This window comes from Oncorhynchus mykiss, chromosome 11, assembly GCF_013265735.2.
Source record: "Oncorhynchus mykiss isolate Arlee chromosome 11, USDA_OmykA_1.1, whole genome shotgun sequence".
NCBI classification, from domain to species: Eukaryota; Metazoa; Chordata; class Actinopteri; order Salmoniformes; family Salmonidae; genus Oncorhynchus; species Oncorhynchus mykiss.
Genome location: NC_048575.1, coordinates 41,203,746 through 41,222,626, shown reverse-complemented (window position 1 = coordinate 41,222,626; position 18,881 = coordinate 41,203,746). Strand labels below are relative to the sequence as shown.

At 44.2% G+C, this 18,881-nt stretch overlaps 1 protein-coding gene across 4 annotated transcripts in view; it reads left to right on the top strand.

Moving 5' to 3' along the window:
* Window positions 1–18,881, top strand: part of LOC110535022 (rhotekin-like) — a 119,401-nt gene that overhangs the window by 90,816 nt on the left and 9,704 nt on the right. For all 4 annotated transcript variants that reach the window (XM_036935480.1, XM_036935481.1, XM_036935483.1 and 1 more), the window contains exons 2-8: window positions 8,189–8,403; window positions 8,576–8,637; window positions 9,273–9,326; window positions 14,497–14,614; window positions 17,233–17,457; window positions 17,732–17,826; window positions 18,264–18,370. In XM_036935480.1, coding sequence (XP_036791375.1) covers window positions 8,189–8,403; window positions 8,576–8,637; window positions 9,273–9,326; window positions 14,497–14,614; window positions 17,233–17,457; window positions 17,732–17,826; window positions 18,264–18,370 — 876 coding nt within the window. The remainder of the gene's footprint in view (window positions 1–8,188; window positions 8,404–8,575; window positions 8,638–9,272; window positions 9,327–14,496; window positions 14,615–17,232; window positions 17,458–17,731; window positions 17,827–18,263; window positions 18,371–18,881) is intronic.

Sequence of the window (18,881 nt, the reverse complement as noted above, 5' to 3'; positions counted from 1 at the left end):
TTTGCACAAGTTGACTGCAGGTATTTGGCAGCCCCCCTGCACCTCTCTGATTCCGAGGGGTTGGGTTAAATGCCGGAAGACACATTTCAGTTGAATGCATTCAGTTGTACAACTGACTAGGTCTCCCCCCTTTCCCCTTTAACTAAAGTAGCTACAAATATTCACATTTATTGGAAAATAAAGAAATAGTATTGACGGTAGTGAAAAACCATCCCATGACATTTTTCCAAATACCCGGGTATACGGTACACTGCCCAAGCCTAACACACACACATGTGAATCATGTGTTGAACTGTCAATCACATCAATAGCAGACTAGAAGCTCCCACACTGTGCCTGCTCCTGAACTGGTGCTGTTGAACTATCCTTCCATCTGGGGTTGGCGAGTCCATGGTCCATGATCCTGGGTAGGGTTCAGGGGTCAGAGAGGAAGCCTAACCAAGCAGAACAACACAATGTAAACAAGGCAGTGTGAAATCCCCCGTGTGAAGACCCAGGCCCAACACATCACACTGATCACAGAGTGGCTGCCAACACTCTACTTATACCAGGGGATCAGCAGCACACATACACATCCATGTGTCTCCTGTCCGTCCCTCTAAGCCTCACAGACAGACAGATTCCATCTCTCTCAATTATTCCAATCTGGGCTCATTTTCAACACTCACGCTTCATTACCTGGGAACAGGCTGGTCCCTGTAACCCCGCTGCCCCCTCACCCTTCCATCTTCTCGCTCTTTTTCACTGTCTCACATCCAACATACATCTTGCACTCGCTCTCACTGCCACTGACGGGCACCCTGGCATGGGGCACTGTATTGGCACCAGGCATGCAAATGGGGTGGTCTGAAAATAACTGTGTCTGTTTGGCGGTGCTAGGTGTGCTCCTTTTGTGTGTATTATATTGTCCTTTGTGCATTCAGCCTCCACTTGTAATGACGATAAAGCTGTGTTTCTATTAGGAACTGTAGCGAGGGAAAACAATTGGTTGTTAGTGGGCAGACTTAATCTCTGAAGCCCAAATGGATCACAGTTTAGATATGGTGTGTACTGTAGATATTAGACTTCATCACACTCCTCAGACATACCTTATCCCTGTTAGAATGCCAGAGGAGAGCTTGACCATGTTTTGCTGTGTGCATTCGTTCATTTGTGTGTACATTTGTGTGTGTGTGTGTGTGTGTGCATTAGTGTGTGTCTGTCAGGCATTGGCACAGAGTGGGATTAATAACAGAACTAGGTTGAACGTCTCATTTTGGGAAAGCCCCAGAGGAGAAGGCTGCTAATTTCATCTCCTATAAGTACAGTGAACCCGACTGGCATGTAGGGCAGCAGCACAGCTCTTGTACTACACATGGGCTAGATCTGCAGGTTCACTGGTGTGTGCTACGTAGTACTGCAGAAGATAAGGACACACACTGAGTATACTACACAGTCATACACACACATAGGGGTGGCACTATTACCGTATAACCAATGGTTACGGATGAAGACTGTCATTAAAAGAATCATCATAACCATCTTACGTTCTCTTTTTCTGGGGGGGGGGGGTTGCCTATGCATTGTCCCTCATCCCTGCAGCACGCATAGAAGTAGAATGATTAGAATGGGCTTGGAACCTTTAACCCTGCATTGTTTTACATCAGATAGCTCTTCAATTTTGTCTCGAATCTCGTAATGGGATAGATCAAAAATTGCCCGGCTATGATGGGCTGCCGTAACATTTCTTCCTCAAAACAGACTTGAATTCATCTAAGCTAAAACAATAAATATGTCAATTATGTTGATGTTTTTTTGGTCATGGAGTCTTAGTCGCCCAATTTTATTGTGCTTCAGTTGCTAGGTTTACATCTGCTTGGCGACATAGTTTAATGAGAATATTAATAAATACATGTAAAGCAAGTGTGTTTCCACCAAATGGACTTGTTCTGAATAAAAATCTGTGTGATGACACACACTGAGTATACTGCAACGAACATTGCTCTGCTCTTTCTAACCAACCAGCTACCTACTTAGTGCTGCACACACACAATGTTGAATCTTCCAACAAAAGCTAGCTAGCGTAGCTAGTAGTGCTAATGCCTACATTATTATGAGTTTTCATGAAGCAGCTGCTCTTTTGCCATGATTCATTGCAGTAACCTCCCGAGTTAGCTGCTGTGCTCAGCTGACCCAACGGTATGACCGTGGAGAAACATGCTGATCTACGAACTGAGTTCTGATAATCAGTTCCTCTTAATTGTTGGCCTGCATGTTTACAAATTAAGGGTAACGTAAACTCACTCACTTTTGTACATCGCCTTGGTCCGTACAATTGCCCTTATTTTAGCGCCCCAAAAATGTAATACTTCCAGATCAACTGTAATGTCAATACCATTGTAAAGCACAATTTCTCCCCTTTCCAACATAATCAATTACATGACCTAAACGCTGCCTGTTTCTGCATAATTCAAGAAGACAATGAGCCCCATCGGGTCTTTTTAAAAATGGCGGATGGGGAAGCGAAACGAATGCGTGATAGTGAGAAGGAGAGATGTTGTGTGGGAAAATTGCTTTTTTTCACTTGATCTGTCCAACTTATCACCTTATCGCCTCTAAAATGTAAATAAAACACTAAAGAGTTTATATAATGTGTCATTACATACCTATTTGAAGGTTTGTGTCGAATTTGAATCGGGTTTTTAGGGCGGTGCTAAAGTGATCTTCAGAAGTAAACAGCGGCTTTGAGAGTCCTGATCACTTGCAGTGACGACGCAAAAAATGACTAGGTATCCCCCCCTTACCCCCGTCACTGTCCATTTCTGGTTTTTAAATGATGAGAGAAGTGCTACATCTGGTGGAGAGATTGTAAGACAGAAATAGTTGCTTTATGCGTGCTGTACGTTACGGCATGACACGTCACAATGTAACGGAGGGTCCGTTTTTCAACTTTTCTCCAATACTATAGAGCCATTACCATGTCGATCAACGCTTGAATAGAAACGTAGTTCACATCCCAGATTTTGAAGTCCACACAGTCGCTACAGTCCCATTAGTTTTCTTTGCAGCCTCGTTTGAATGTTGAGGTTGCGCACATTTGTACAAAATGGGGTGAGTTTATGTTAATTTAAACATGCTAGGCAAGCTTTTTATGTCAGTGAAAGAAGAGCTAGCGATGTCAGTAAGCCAGCTAGCTACAACAATTAGCTACAAAGCTGATCAAGTCACTGCATTGGCGACCAACGTCCTTGCACAGAATTTGTGCAGGAGATAGCCACCAGTTTGTTTTTATTTTCTCACAATTGCAAATATTAGATCACTGTCACAATGTTTGTAATAATTTAGCTAGCTAGTTATTCTGCCTATTTCATGAGTCATACAAGAGCGCAGTGATATAAATGAGGGACTACTGTATGTTTTCATGTTTTGTATGGCGGATGCTGATTATTCAAATTTGAATATGAGTTCCACGTCCTACGAAACCGATCGGTTCATGGACAAGTGAGGCAGAGGAGTGACGCCGTCTGATTTGATACAATGATAACCCAGGCAATTTGATTGATAATGGCGCCAGAGAGGGATGGCTGCTGTTTTACCGGCTCTTAACCAACTGTTATTTATTTTAAAAAATTTGCATTTTGCAACTAATTTTGTTCATAATGTTGTTGCTACCGTCTCTTATGATCGAACAGTGGTTCTCGACATCAGAACAGCAATTTTCTCACCTCGAACTGGACAAAGATTTTTTTCTTAAACGAGTCCAATGTGAAGGATATGCTGCTTTGTCGAGACAAGACCCAAATCTCAGTCATCCGTGTGAAGAAAAAGGGGGAGGAGGGTGGGGTGCCTTGTGAGAATTTGCCGACAAGTAGTTAAACCACCACAACCCTCCGTATTATTGGCCAACGTGCAATCATTTAAAAAAATAAACTGGACGATCTACAATTAAGACTATCCTATCGACGGGACATTAAAAAACGGTCATATCTTATGTTTCACAGATACGTGGCTAAGAGACGCGACGGATACTATAGAGCTGGCTGGCTTCTCCGTGCATCGGCAGGACAGAGCAGCTACGTCTGGGAAGACGAGGGGCGGGGGTGTGTGCATTTGTCAACTGCTGGTGCCCAATGTCTAAGTTCTCATCTATTCGTAGCAGTCTATTTATCACCGCAAACTGATGCTGGCACTAAGACCGCACTCGACGAGCTGTATACGGACATAAGCAAACAGGAAAATGCTCATCCAGAAGCGGCGCTCCTAGTGGCCGGGAATTTTAATGCCGGCAAATTTAAAAACACATTTCTACCAGCAAGTCACATGTGCAACAAGAGGGAAAAAACGCTTTACTTCACACACCGAGACGGATATGAAGCTCTCCATCGCCCTCCATTTGCCAATTCTGACCATAATTCTATCTTCCTGATTCCTGCTTACAAGCAAAAATTAAAGCAGAAAGTACCAGTGACTCGCTCAATACGGAAGTGGTCAGATGATGCGGATGCTACGCTACTGGCCTATTCTGCTAGCACAGACTGGAATATGTTCTGGGATTCATCCAATGGCATTGAGGAATATACCACCTCAGTCCCCGGCTTTATCAATAAGTGCATTGATGACATCGTCCCCACATTGACTGTACATACATATCCAACCAGAAGTCATGGATTGCAGGCAACATCTGCACTGAAATGTCTCAAATATAAAATATAATTTTATTTAACACTTTTTATGTTTAGTACATGATTCCATATGTGTTATTTCATAGTTTTGATGTCTTCACTATTATTCTACAATTTAGAAAATAGTGAAAATAAAGAGAAACCCTTGAATGAGTAGGTGTGTCCAAACTTTTGACCGGTAGTGTACATGGGTACACTTCCTGCTTTGGTCCTACGGGGTACAACTCAATTTACTTTCCTCCCTGTCTCTAAACACACACAAACACACTCTTATACACACACTTTGACTACACAAACTGACATAAAAGCACACATAAACACGCACACTGCTGCTTAAAATTCCTTCTGTAGTGCTGTTCTCCTTTCCCTCTTTGTTCAAAAGCTTATAGGAAGATGAAGGTATATTGATGCTGTCTTCATTTCATGTCAGCTCTGCTCTTGCATTTACCTCTAACATTGTATGCATGCATATATATATCACATATGGCACAGGCATCTTTAATAGAATATAATAAAACGTTGTCAATCCAGAATGGACATTTTTCTTTGGCATCACCTTACATTGAAAGGATACATTCTCACGTCACACAATTTAAAACAGTCCATCATACCGCATAGACTAAAAACATATAGGTCATTGATATGTTTACTCCCACCTGACCGCTGCCCCAACTGCACTGTTCAAATAGATAGGTGCATATACCAATATACAATTTACGTTGCATTTAGTAGTCCAACAGCACAAGGAACTAATTGTTTTAAAACATTCTTCTTAGCCATGGGCATTCTGAAGCACCCGCCAGAAGGAAGCCTCTCGAACTGAGGGTGTAGAGGGTGGGAGGGATCACCTACGGTAGCCAGTGCCTTCCTTTTTGGCTGTTTTGTGGAACAGACTGCTCAACTGTGCCTCTGGCTGACCAATTTCTTTGCTGGCTGTGGTTACTATTCTGGGCAGTTTGCTTTTGCTCCTCGCACTCAGATTGCCATACCTGACTGTCATATTTAATGTGAGGATGCTCTCCACCAGACTGCGGTACATCCTCTCCAGAACATTCCTGGCTGAACCCCAAATCCCTTCAATTTCCTGACTTGAAAACACACGTAGGCTTGCTTTCAAAAAAAAAAAAAAATTGTCTGCATTCTCTGTAAAACTCAGGTTTAAACTAGGTATTTGAAACAGTCAACCACCTCCGCTGGTTGGTCGTTCAGAGAGAGTGGTTGGGACATTGGCAGGTTGTAGCCATTGATGATCAGCTCCTTTGTCTTGTCCACATTTGATGTGGCACTTGACCGGCACCATTCTTGAAGGTTATTGGCCCAATTAAAAAAAAAAAATAATAATTAAAAATACCTTTTGAAAAAGCTGTCCCCATCTGACATGGCTCTGATGGGATTATTTTCTTAAGATGCTGTGTCATCCGTGTACTTGAAAAACCTCACGTTGTTTCCTCGGATCTTCATCTCGTTAGTGTAGATGGAGAACAATAACTGTGAAAGGACACACCCCTGGGTCGCCCCTGTGTTCAGGCTCAGTTTATCAGAGAGGGCCCCATTTAATGAGAACCCTCTGTGGCTGGTCAGTTAAGTCCAACCTGCGAGGCCTCCGTTGACATTCAGGTCCAGTAGTTGTTTCAGCAATGTGTTTATTTGTATTGAAAGCTGAACTAAAATCAATTAAAACAATTTGTGCATATGATTTTGCATGTTAAAAGTGACTAGCCGTCATATTCACCCAGGGTCAGGGTAGCATCCTCAGTCCCCTCTTTAACAATGTAAATATTCTTTATCAGACTTAAACATGTTGGTCTGACAGTATTCCATAGGGAGAAATCTGTTAGACTTTAGAAACCCTTTTGAACGTTAAATGATGTAATTGTTTTTGGAGATGATTGAATTGATGATAATGTATTACTGTACTCTTGACCCAAAATGGCTGTATTAAAACAATATTGGTGTAGGCCCACAGCTTTACCCTGCTTGGTTTGGCTGGAGGACAATATATTTGGATGTGTTTGATTTAGAGCTGTTAGTGTATTTAGTGTTCCCCACCATGTCAAGCCAGTGTGGTTTTGACCTAAGCTGTGCTATTTGTTCAAAGGGCATATTAGTTTACACTATACAACCCTGTTGTCTCTGTTACTGCCACGAGAGAGCTGTGGGCCAGAATGCATAACAGCACTGGATCCAAAGAGTCAAAATGACTCCACATGTAGGCAAATGAGTCCAAGCCACATTCACTCCCATCCACCCCACTGCCCTTTTGCAGTGCTCTGTTTGGGATGGATGGGAGGAGAAGAGAGCGAGGCTATTTGAAGACCGTGGCGTGAAAAATGGCGTGAGAGAGACGGAAGGCGGGGAGAATAAAATACAGTGGAGAGGGAGGTCTGTAAGACCGTTATCACTTTGGAGTGGTATAACAAAGAGATTGAGTGTGAGAGGCAGAAGCGTGTGTGTGTGTGTGTGTGTGTGTGTGTGTGTGTGTGTTTTCATATTAAACATGTTTAATTGGACACAAAGCAGCAGATGAGATGTGGGTGGTTGTCATAGCAACAGGGGAGGTCAGTAGCTGGGACTAATTCCAAAACCCGAGAGAGGTAGAAGAAATGTTATGGGGGATCCTCAGTACAAAATGAAACATGCGAAGAGACCAGTCCCATTTGTGTTTTCACCTATTTCTTTGTCTCGTCTCTTTCCTGCTTGCTTTGTCCTCCATTTTTATGTTGCTCTTTCTCTTCATCTCTGTGTTGGCATTCTGGCGTCATGAAGTGTGTTGCAGTGATTTAGGCTCTGTTAAACCATGATGAGTGTTGCATCTTCTAAGTCTCTCTCTCTCTCTCTCTCTCCATCTCGTCTCTTCATGATCAACCGTACTTTAGACCCCTTGTCCTAGATAAGCCACATCAGATTCACATGTTTTTTGTTTTTTTTACAAACTTGTGATGGGAGCAGGAAAGGGTTCGGGGGTTGGGACTGAGGGGCGTGTCTGGGTGTTAATGTCTGGCGTCTCTCATGGTGGAATACAGGGCTCCACTGTTTTGACAGTTCCACTTGCTACGCCCTCCTGGGTGAGCTGCTCCCAAAGGGTGTGTGTGCTGTGCACGCAGGGAGGGAGGTGTTAAATGATTCAGCATCTTCGTGTCTGTGTGCCGGGGGGGGACACAGAAGGGCACAAGGACATATTTACAGCTTCTGCCTGACTAGCCTCTGTGCCCCAACCGACTGACTCTTCACCTCAGAGACACCAGAATGCTTTCAAGGGCATGCCCCACTAATGGGCCCATGAGAGGGCTTCATCTGGCCTACACACACTTTTGCCCTCTCTTTCTCTGTCATACACACAGACATGGCACATAACACACACTCTTACTCAGTCATTGTCTTACATTATAAATAAAATGTCCCTCTTCTTACAGTCTCACTCCACACTCGAAGACCAAACCTGTTCCAGTCAGCACCATCTATAACCTCTCTCTCTGTCTGTCTCTCTCTCTCTGTCTGTCTGTCTCTCTGTCTGTGTGTGTGTATAGGACAGTGACATCCAGAAGAAGATAGACCATGAGATCCGAATGCGTGACGGGGCCTGTAAGCTGCTGGCTGCGTGCTCCCAGAGAGACCAGGCCCTGGAGGCAGCCAAGAGCCTGCTCACCTGCAACACCCGCATCATGGCCTACATGTCAGAGCTGCAGAGGATGAAGGAGGCCCAGGTCATGCAGAGGGTCGCACGAAGGTCAGATGGCACAAGGTAAGGGGACAGGGCATGGGAGTCGGGTTTTGGGCTGTGTAGGAACGTATCGCTGCCAAAATGCTACTATCCCCATAGGGTAAATGTCTTAATATGGTCTGGGTTGGCAATCGGTTAGGGTTTACAATTATAATTCCATTGTTTTCACCCCCCCCATTTCTGTCTCTCCTAGGTCATCAGATGCAGGGCCCATGGACGACAGACTACCCTGTAAGGGTAAGGTGGCCATCTCAGGTAGGCCCCGGTGATGTGCGTTTGTGCACAAATGTGAACGAGCGAGAGAGTCTGCGACAGACAGCTAGCGTGAGACCGGGTCCCCATGTCTACCCAATAGCTGAGCTCTGTCTAGCCCACTTCATCAGCCTCGGGCCCTGACACCCTGCCTCCTCCTCCCCTATTACTCCATGTGTCATTTTCTCATTCTTGGCCGCGTCCATGGCGACCTGCAGACGCTGTCCGTCAGGGAGGGGGGGGGGGGGGGGGGGGTAGAATGAAGGAGGGCTAAGTTAGGGGTGGAGGGGGGGGTTCAGTGAAAGCAGTAATTAAAGAATTATGATGAACTGCCCTGGTTCAGTGGGAGGACAAGAGGACAGTCTATCTGTCTGGGACTGCTCACAGCTGGAGGGCATACACAAAGGTTGTGATTAATCATTGATTGACTAAGTAGACAGGAAGCCATTCTCAGCTAGTGGCTCCAGTGCATGGGCATACACACATTCAGCACACACACACCGGGTATGACAGTGACTACCTGGTGGGAAGATATAAAAGGTCAGAGGTCTTCTACAGGTCGACCCGAGTGTGTGTGTGTGCGTGCATGTTACATTTGTGGTGGATTTCACTCATCTGACTGTCCTTTGCCATTACAGACCTGCGGATCCCACTCATGTGGAAAGACACCGAGTACTTCAAGAACAAAGGAGGTGAGGAATCGGTGTGGTAGCACTGGTGTGAATCAAATCCTGTTATATTACCCATCGCTCTGAGTTTGTGACGTGAGTTGACTGAGGTGAAGCAAATTGAATTTGGGTAAAGTGGTGTGAAATCAGGTGCACATAACTATTTCAACCTGGGCCCATACCCACAAAGCCTCTCAGAGTTAGGCCTGGGACGATACCAGTATCGCAATATTTTTTAAATGAAAACACGAAGCAGACCAAACTCTTTGGTCCTGTAAAACCTGCTCTGTGTGAAAATAAATACATGTGACTCTGGATGACAACATAATGGTGTTTGTTTCCAACATTAGGGCTGTTTTTCCTCAAGAAGTTAAAGCCGTTTCCTTGCCACGATACAAGTATCGCGGTATTGGTATCGTCCCGGCCCTGATAGGAGTGCTGATCTAGGATCCGTTTCGCCTTTTACATCATAATGAATAACATTATATGGAACTGATCCTAGACCAGAGAACTCTAAAGAAAAAGAACTAATGAACATGTAAGCGTAACAGTTCTGCTCTTTTAAAAATGACTTGTAGATCTGAAGAACTATACAGCTATTGAAACAATGCAGCTCATTGACAAGCAGACATTCCTACAGTGAGTCATTTGGGATGATGGCCACTGGCATAGAAACCTGCTGCACAGACAGCCCTTTTCCTGTTGTCTTTGGCTGTGCTACTGCAGCTGTGGTATGGTTTATGTTGACTGCTACCAGGGTGTTACGCACGCCTCTATGAAGAGGGAACGCAACACCCTGCTACAACTAAACTCTCCATGAAGCGAAAAAGGTATGGACTGTAGGTGCGAGTAAGGATGACAACAGGCAGAATGTGGTACCGTTTACAAGGACTTTATTCCTTTACACGGTAATATGGGGAAAAGAGGCTGGACGGAACCAAAGCAAAGAAAGTAAATCTCAAAGCCCCCCCCCTCTCTTACCTGCCTACCCACTACTTACCTAATTTAGCACCACCTGGTGCCCTAACCAAAATACAGGGAGTGGTCCGCCCAGGTCTTACCTAGTGTGCCTAGACAATGAATATACTACGGGTATATGTATGCCCGCGGGCCTCTTGCCTAAGCACTCCCAAGGTGCCTTCCCCTTCTCCCCTGGGAACAAATGAAACATGGGAATAACAATTTCACAAACAAACTAAAAAACAAAGGACATCAAATAAGCTCTACCTGAGCAACAAAGTCACAGAACATACCAACTTCCCAGCAATGAACTCCCATCAAAATCAACCTCTAGCAAAAAACTCTATCACAAACAATCGCTCTGCAATGACCTCCCAGAAAAAAAAATCTCTAGCAAAATCTCTCTCAGCAATCCCTACCTCCAAAATCTCTCTCTCCTGAACAGAACACTGGCTTTTATATAGCTTCAGAAGGAATGGGTAATTGGAGACAGCTGTGTCTTGACGAGGGGGCGGGGTCAGCTCTCCAATTAGCCCTGGAGTCGACCAATCAGCTGCTTGAGGGATTTCAGGAAGCCATTTCCTGAAATAAAACACATGCAACTACAACACATAAACTGGGGAACGTAACATAGGGTTGCAGATTTGGGGGAATATTCAGAGGTGGAAACTTTCCGTGGGAATTAACGGGAATATATGGGAATTAACATATACAAATTTATATTAATACCATTTAAATGTAGATGTTTTTTTGCATTGGATATATTTACCATATCATATGGAGACAGAAACATAAACCTTTTACCTTATCATAAGTAGACACAATTGCAAATTATTAAATCCTTCCAATAGAAAAAAAAAACGATTTAGTTACGAATTGAACTTTAATTAAATGAGTTGACTCTTCACATGGGATGATTTCACTGAACAACAAAAGAAAAGGAATATTGAATGATCCCCAATGATCCATCGCATCTCCCAAAAACATTTTCAACATACATCTGTAAAATGATAGTCTAGAAACAAAATCTCTGGTTGTCTTCCTCTCAGGCTTCCACGTCCTCTCCCTGGACCTCCTCAATGTCCACCTCTTGAACATCAGACTCTGAGGCCTTATCTTCACTGTCACTTTCCAACCTAGTTGAGGATGGCTCGTTGTCAGCCTCAAATTTGTCTGGATGGACCCCAATTTTTCAACCCGTATTAGTCAGTCTGTTGCGTGCTTTGGTGTGTGTGTTCCCAAACACGGACCAGTTGTGCTCTGAGGCAGCTGATGTTGGTGTGATTTGGATGATGATGGAGGCAACAGGGGAAAGAGCCTCAGATCCACAAAGTCCTTTCCACCAGATGGCTGATGAGATATGTTGGCAAGATTGCCATATTGCATCTCCATCCCAAAGCCCTTGCTTGGAAGTGTACTTTGCCAGACTGCCAAGAACCTTGCCCTCATCCAGGCCAAGGTGGCGAGACACGGTAGTGATGACACCATTGGCCTTGTTGATCTCTGCACCAGACAGGATGCTCTTGACAGCATACTTGGGGTCCAACATGGGCTTCAGGCAGAAGTCTTCATGCTTTTTGATATATTTCAGAACTGCAGTTTCCTCTGCTTGGAGCAACAGTGAAGTGGGCAGGGCAGTACGGATTTCTTCTCTTACATCTGCAAGCAGAGTCTGAACATCAGACAGGATGGCATTGTCTCCTTCAATCCGTGCAATGGCTACTGCTATAGGTTTCAGGCTGCTTACCACTCTCTCTCCCAAAATGCATCATTCAGGAGGATCCTCTTGATGTGGCTGTCCATATCGGCAGACTGTGATATGGCCATTTCCTGGAGAGACTCCTTTCCCTCCAGGAGACTGTCAAACATGATGACATCACCACGCCAATGGATGTTGCTAGGCAGCTTCAATGTGGTGCTCTTATTCTTTTCACTTTGCTTAGTAAGGTAGATTGCTGCTATAACTTGATGACCCTTCACATACCTAACCATTTCCTTGGCTCTCTTGTAGAGTGTATCCATTGTTTTCAGTGCCATGATGTCATTGAGAAGCAGATGCAATGCATGAGCAGCACAGACAATGGGTGTGATGTGAGGGTAGGACTCCTCCACTTTAGACCAGGCAACCTTCATGTTCGCAGCATTGTCTGTCACCAGTGCAAATGTCTTCTGTGGTCCAAGGTCATTGATGACTGCCTTCAGCTCATCTGCAATGTAGAGACCGGTGTGTCTGTTGTCCCTTGTGTCTGTGCTCTTGTAGAGTACAGGTTGAGGGGTGGAGATGACGTAGTTAATTATTCCTTGCCTACAAACATTCGACCACCCATCAGAGATGATTGCAATATAGTCTGCTTTCTTTATGATTTTCTTGACCTTCACTTGAACTCTGCATCCAGCAAATTAGTAGATAAAGCATGTCTGGTTGGAGGGGTGTTTGTTGGGCGAAGAACATTCAGAAATCTCTTCCAATACACATTGCCTGTGAGAATCAGAGGTGAACCAATTGCATACACAGCTCGAGCAAGACATTCATCAGCATTTCTCTGACTACGTTCCTCCATTGAGTTAAAAAAAACTTCTGATTCCAAGAGGACCGTGAGCTGTTGCTATCGATAAGGTGTCTGATTCCTAATTTTCACCTCGAATAGAAGTAGAGGGACTTTAGTCAGAGGTTTCTTGTTGTGAGTGTTGAGGAAACTTTGTGCACTTTGGCCAAAGGATTCTGCATTTTTGTTGCATTCTTCACATGATTTGGCACAGTATTTGCAAATGTACACAGCTTTCCTCCTACATTAACTGCAGTGAAATGTCTCCACACATCAGATAGTGCCCGTGGCATTTTCCTGTAAAGATTAGAAAAAACAAATTACAATTCCATGTACAGATAAATAGTTAAGCAGTTAGATTAAACATCTCCTTTGTAAGATAAATGTTTTAACATGAAACATGTATGGAAACAGGTGAATTAACACTCCTCAGTTAGCAGACTCCAGCAAGCTAAAACCCACAGTAAGACATTATTTAAACATACTTTGCTGTAGGCTACTATTTACTAGTTAACAAAAAATCATGGATGTCGTATAAAATTATATTCACCCCACCCAGTATTGTAATCAAAACTTACCAGAAAGCATATACTGTAGTTCTTGGCTCAGTGTAGTAGTGTGGGCTCAATAGCAAGCATCTCATTAGTGTGAAAGATCTTGAGAATCAGCTGTTTTTATTTAACCTTTTATTTAACTAGGCAAGTTAGTTGAGAACACATTCTTATTTACAATGACGGCCCCACCAAAAGGCCTCCTGCGGGGACGGGGGCTGGGATTAAAAATAAAAATATAGTTGTGCACTTTGGCTAAAGGATTCTGCATCTTTGTTGCATTCATATAAATATAGGACAAAACAAACATCATGACACGAGAGAGAACACTACATAAAGAGAGACCTAAGTCAACAACACAGCATGGTAGCCGCAACACATGACAACACAGCATGGTAGCAGCACAACATGACAACAGCATGGTAGCAACAGAACATGGTAGCAGCACAAAACATGGTACAAACATTATTGGGCACAGACAACAGCACAAAGGGAAAGAAGGTAGAAACAACAATACATCATGCAAAGGAGCCACAACTGTCAGTGTGTCCATGATTGAGTCTTTGAACATGTGATGGGAAGAGTGCATTACACATGTGATGGAAGAATGCACTGTGCATGCAGAGGGTTGCAATTCCATTGAATTGGGGATAGTTTAACCAAAATATGCCACAAGACCTAGAATTGCCTTATGTGTATCCCTCAAAAGGTTCACTATTATAAGCTTGCTTTTTTGATGAATTTAAGCTAAATTCCCAGGCTTAACTTCCCATGGAAAATTTCTGACACTTTGCAACCCTAACTGCTACCTGTAAGGGTCTCTGGTCACCACCTAATGGTAAAAAAAAACGAACACAGAAATCCTTAGTATGGTCTGCCCCTCCCCGACAACTGGAATTAATTAATCTGCATGACCTAGTAGACCTATGCGCATATAAATTAACTCCAGGAGGGACAGGTAGTAGGAGAGTCTAGGTGAAGTTTAATGAGGCAATTTGTCAAGGTCATTAAGTGCAGTGGGAAGATAACTGAGCCCAAGAGGGCATGGACACACTCGCACACATACTCACGCACAGGCACACGCACTACACTCATGCACATGCTCACACATATACTCTCTCTCTCTCTTTTCCTCAGAGCTGCATCGGTGTGCAGTGTTCTGTCTGCTTCAGGTGGGAGGGGAGATCCACGACACAGACATGGTGATGGTGGACCGGACACTCACCGACATCTGCTTTGACAACACCATCGTCTTGTACGTCTCCCCTTTCTGTTTGGCTTGTGTTGTCTTGCGCTGCGTTTACACAGGCTGCCGATTCTGAACTTTTGCTCAATTATTGGCAAAAGAGCTAATCTGATCGGTCGAAAATCAATTTGGTTATCTGTGTAAACGCAGCCTGATTGTCTTATCTTTCCTGTGCTAAGTGTTTGGTGTTTATGTGCATGCTTAAGGTCATGCTTGTATTGAGAGAGATTTGATTTATAAACGTATCAGTACCTGATTCTGTATATAAAGTGCATTCAGAAAGTATTCAGACCCCTCGACTTTTACCACATTTTTTGGTTACATTAAAGCTTTATTCAGAAATGTATTCAATAGTTTTTTCCCCCTCATCAATCTACACACAATACCCCATAATGTCAAAACAAAAACAGGAAATATCACATTTACATAAGTACACCTGTATTTGGGGAGCTTCTCCCATTCTCTGCAGATCCTCTCAAGCGCTGTCAGGACTCTGGCTGGGCAACTCAAGGATATCCAGAGACTTGTCCCGAAGCCACTCCTGCCGTGTCTTGGCTGTGGGCTTAGGGTCATTGTCCTGTTGGAAGGTGAACCTTCGCCCCAGTCTGAGGTCCAAGTTTTCATAAAGGATCTCTCTCTACTTTGCTCCGTTCATCTGTCCCTCAATCCTTGCTAGTCTCCCGGTGCCTGCCGCTGAAAAACATCCCCTCAGCATGCTGCCACCACCAGTGCTTCACCGTAGGGATGGTGCCAGGTTTCCTCCAGACGTGGCGCTTGGCATTCAGGCCAAAGAGTTCAATCTCGGTTTCATCAGACCACAGAACCAGCGGGCTGTCATGGTTGTCCTTCTGGAAGGTTCCACAGGGGAACTCTGGATCTCAGAGTGACCATCGGGTTCTTGGTCACCTCTCTGACCAAGGCCATTCTCCCCCGATTGCTCAGTTTGGCCGAGAAGCCAGCTCTAGGTAGAGTCTTGGTGGTTCCAAACTTCTTCCATTTAAGAATGATGGTGGCCACCGTGTCTATGGGACCTTCAATGCTGCAGTCATGTTTTGGTACCCTTCCCTAGATCTCTGCCTCGACACAATCCTGTCTCGGAACTCTATGGACAATTTCTTTGACCTCATGGCTTGGTTTTTGCTCTGACATGCACTGTCAACTGTGGGACCTTATATAGACAGGTGTGTGCTTTTCCAAATCATGTCTAGTCAATTGAATTTACCACAGGTGGACTCCAATCAAGTTGTAGAAACATATCAAGGATGATTAATGGAAACAGGATGCAATCAATTTTGAGTCTCATAGCAAAGGGTCTGAATAAATTTTGAATACATTTGCAAAAATACAAAACTTTTTTTTTTCTTTGTCATTATCGGTTATTGTGTATAGATTGAAGAAGAAAAACATTAACCTGTTGCAACGAGCAATCCCGTATCCGGGAGCGTAATTATAGCCTTAAGCTCATTACCATAACGCAATGTTAACTATTCATGAAAATCGCAAATGAAATGAAATAAATATATTGGCTCACAAGCTTAGCCTTTTGTTAACAACACTGTCATCTCAGATTTTCAAAAAATGCTTTTCAACCATAGCTACACAAGCATTTGTGTAAGAGTATTGATAGCTAGCATAGCATTAAGCCTAGCATTCAGCAGGCAACATTTTCACAAAAACAAGAAAAGCATTCAAATAAAATAATTGACCTTTGAAGAACTTCGGATGTTTTCAATGAGGAGACTCTCAGTTAGATAGCAAATGTTCAGTTTTTCCAAAAATATTATTTGTGTAGGAGAAATCGCTCCGTTTTGTTCATCACATTTGGCTAAGAAAAAAAAACGAAAATTCAGTCATTACAACGCAAACTTTTTTTTCCAAATTAACTCCATAATATCAACAGAAACATGGCAAACGTTGTTTGAATCAATCCTCAAGGTGTTTTTCACATATCTATTCGATGATAAATCACTCGTGGCAGTTTTGTTTCTCCTCTGTTCAAAATGGAAAAATGCACGCGCCTGGAGATTACGCAATAGTTTTGACAGAGGACACCGAGCGGACACCGAGCGGACACCTGGTAAATGTAGTCTCTTATTGTCAATTTTTCAATGATATGCCTACAAATACGTCACAATGCTGCAAACACCTTGGGGAAACGACAGAAAGTGTAGGCTCATTCCTTGCGCATTCACAGCCATATAAGGAGACATTGGAACACAGCACATTCGAAATCTGGCTCACTTCCTGTATGAAATTTAATCTTGGTTTCGCCTGTAGCATTAGTTCTGTGGCACTCAGACTATCTTTTCAGTTTTGGAAACGTCAGAGTGTTTTCTTTCCAAAGCTGTCAATTATATGCATAGTCAAGCATCTTTTCGTGACAAAATATCTTGTTTAAAACGGGAACGTTTTTCATCCAAAAATGAAATACTGCCCCCAGAGGTTCAAGAGGTTAATTGAATTAATTTTAGAATAAGGCTGTAACGTAACAATATGTGGGAAAAGTCAAGGGGTCTGAAGGCACTGTAAAAAAATGTGTTTGCTGTGTGTGCATGTGTACGTTCTTTTTCCTTTACACTGTTAAACATGCTTTGAATATCTGTGTGTGTGTCTTTGGCTGTGTGTAGCAGCGAGGCCAGCCCGGGCTTTGAGCTGCGAGTGGAGCTATACAGCTGCTGTTCGGAGGAGGACTACTCGGCCGGGAGCGCGCCCAGGAAACTAGCCAGCAAACTGAGCAGCTCTCTGGGCCGCTCGGCAGGAAAAAAGCTCCGTGTTGCCATGGACCCTGGAGCCTGCAGCCCCACCAGCAATGCAGGGGCAGCCACACTGCTGCTACCTGGACCCGCAGTGGCGTAAGTGGGTTTGGTTGTATCACATCATGCTGACACACTACTATAGCTAGATATTCACACACACACACAGACACACACTGATACGCATGTCCATGCATACATTGTTGCGTTTACACAGGCAGTCCAATTCTGCTCTTTTGCCCAATTAGAACAGTTAGTGGAAAAATAATAAGAATTGTCCTGCCTGTGTAAACACAGCCAAAAACACACAGAGACAAATGTGCATTTACTCCCACAGTCACACAGCTCACCAGTGTCTCTGTTCTGTCCACAGGGGACCTAAGTACCACCTCCTGGCCCACACATCCCTGTCACTGTCACATGTCCAGGACAGCTTCCGCACTCACGACCTCAGCATCTCAGGCAACGGTAGGTCACAGTCGAGAGTGGTTTTATCCATGTACAGTACTCATTTTCTTTCTTTCCCTCAGTCTCTCTCTCTCTCTGTGTCTCTCCCTCCCTCCCGGTCTCCCAGCAGGTATCTAGCTGACAGACAGCCAGTCAGAGTCAAGGTCGTAGTAATAAAGTACTCTAGCAGGGTCAGTGCTGTGTAAAACTCATGATGAGGGCTACAGGGGACTAGACACCTTGACATGTGCTGCTGTTTCATTCATTGCCCCTTACGGCTCTAATAAAGTTTGATGGGCACTTCACTGTTGTTCACAGTTCTCCCTGCAGCGGTGAGACTTTTATTCCCTGCTATTACTGTTGGTGTGTGTGCATGTGTTATATGTTCATTGTATTTATTTTCTCAACCCTCATTCATCCCTTTCTTTCTCCCTCTCCCCCTCTTTCTCTCCCTTCAGAGGAGTGTTCGTACTGGGTGCCTCTCTACGGCAGTGTGTGTTGTCGCCTGGCTGCCCAGCCTCACTGTATGACCCAGCAGATGATGAGTGGCTGCTTGAAGGTCAAGGTGAGTGTCTGTGCTTGTGCACTTGTGTGTTTGGCAGGAAAGCAAGACATGTGCGTAGGGCTCTAAAGTGCGACAAAATATTTTGTTGTGCATATGTTTTAGAAAATAATTGTTGTAATGATAAGGTTTTGCTTTACCGTGGTTTCCCCAGTGCAGATTCATTAGCGTCATGCTTGCACCATTACTATAGCAAAAACGGCTTGTTTCTAGTCCAAACTTAGCACAACTCAGGATATGACCCAGATGTTGACACGGGAGGCGGATAGTACAGTTCTCAGATGATTTATTAGAAACAAAGGGCAGGTCGAGGGCAGGTTGTGATCAGGTCAGAGTCAGGCAGGTACAGGACGGCAGCCAGGCTCGGGGTCAGGGCAGGCAGAGGTGCTGGCTCCAGGTGGTGGGGTTGGCAGAGAGCAGGCAGCAAAGAGTCGTCTCCAGGTCCTGATTGGCTCGCTCCGACTGGCCTTAGGGTGGGGGTGGAACCTGGAGGACAGGCTGGACTCAATGACTG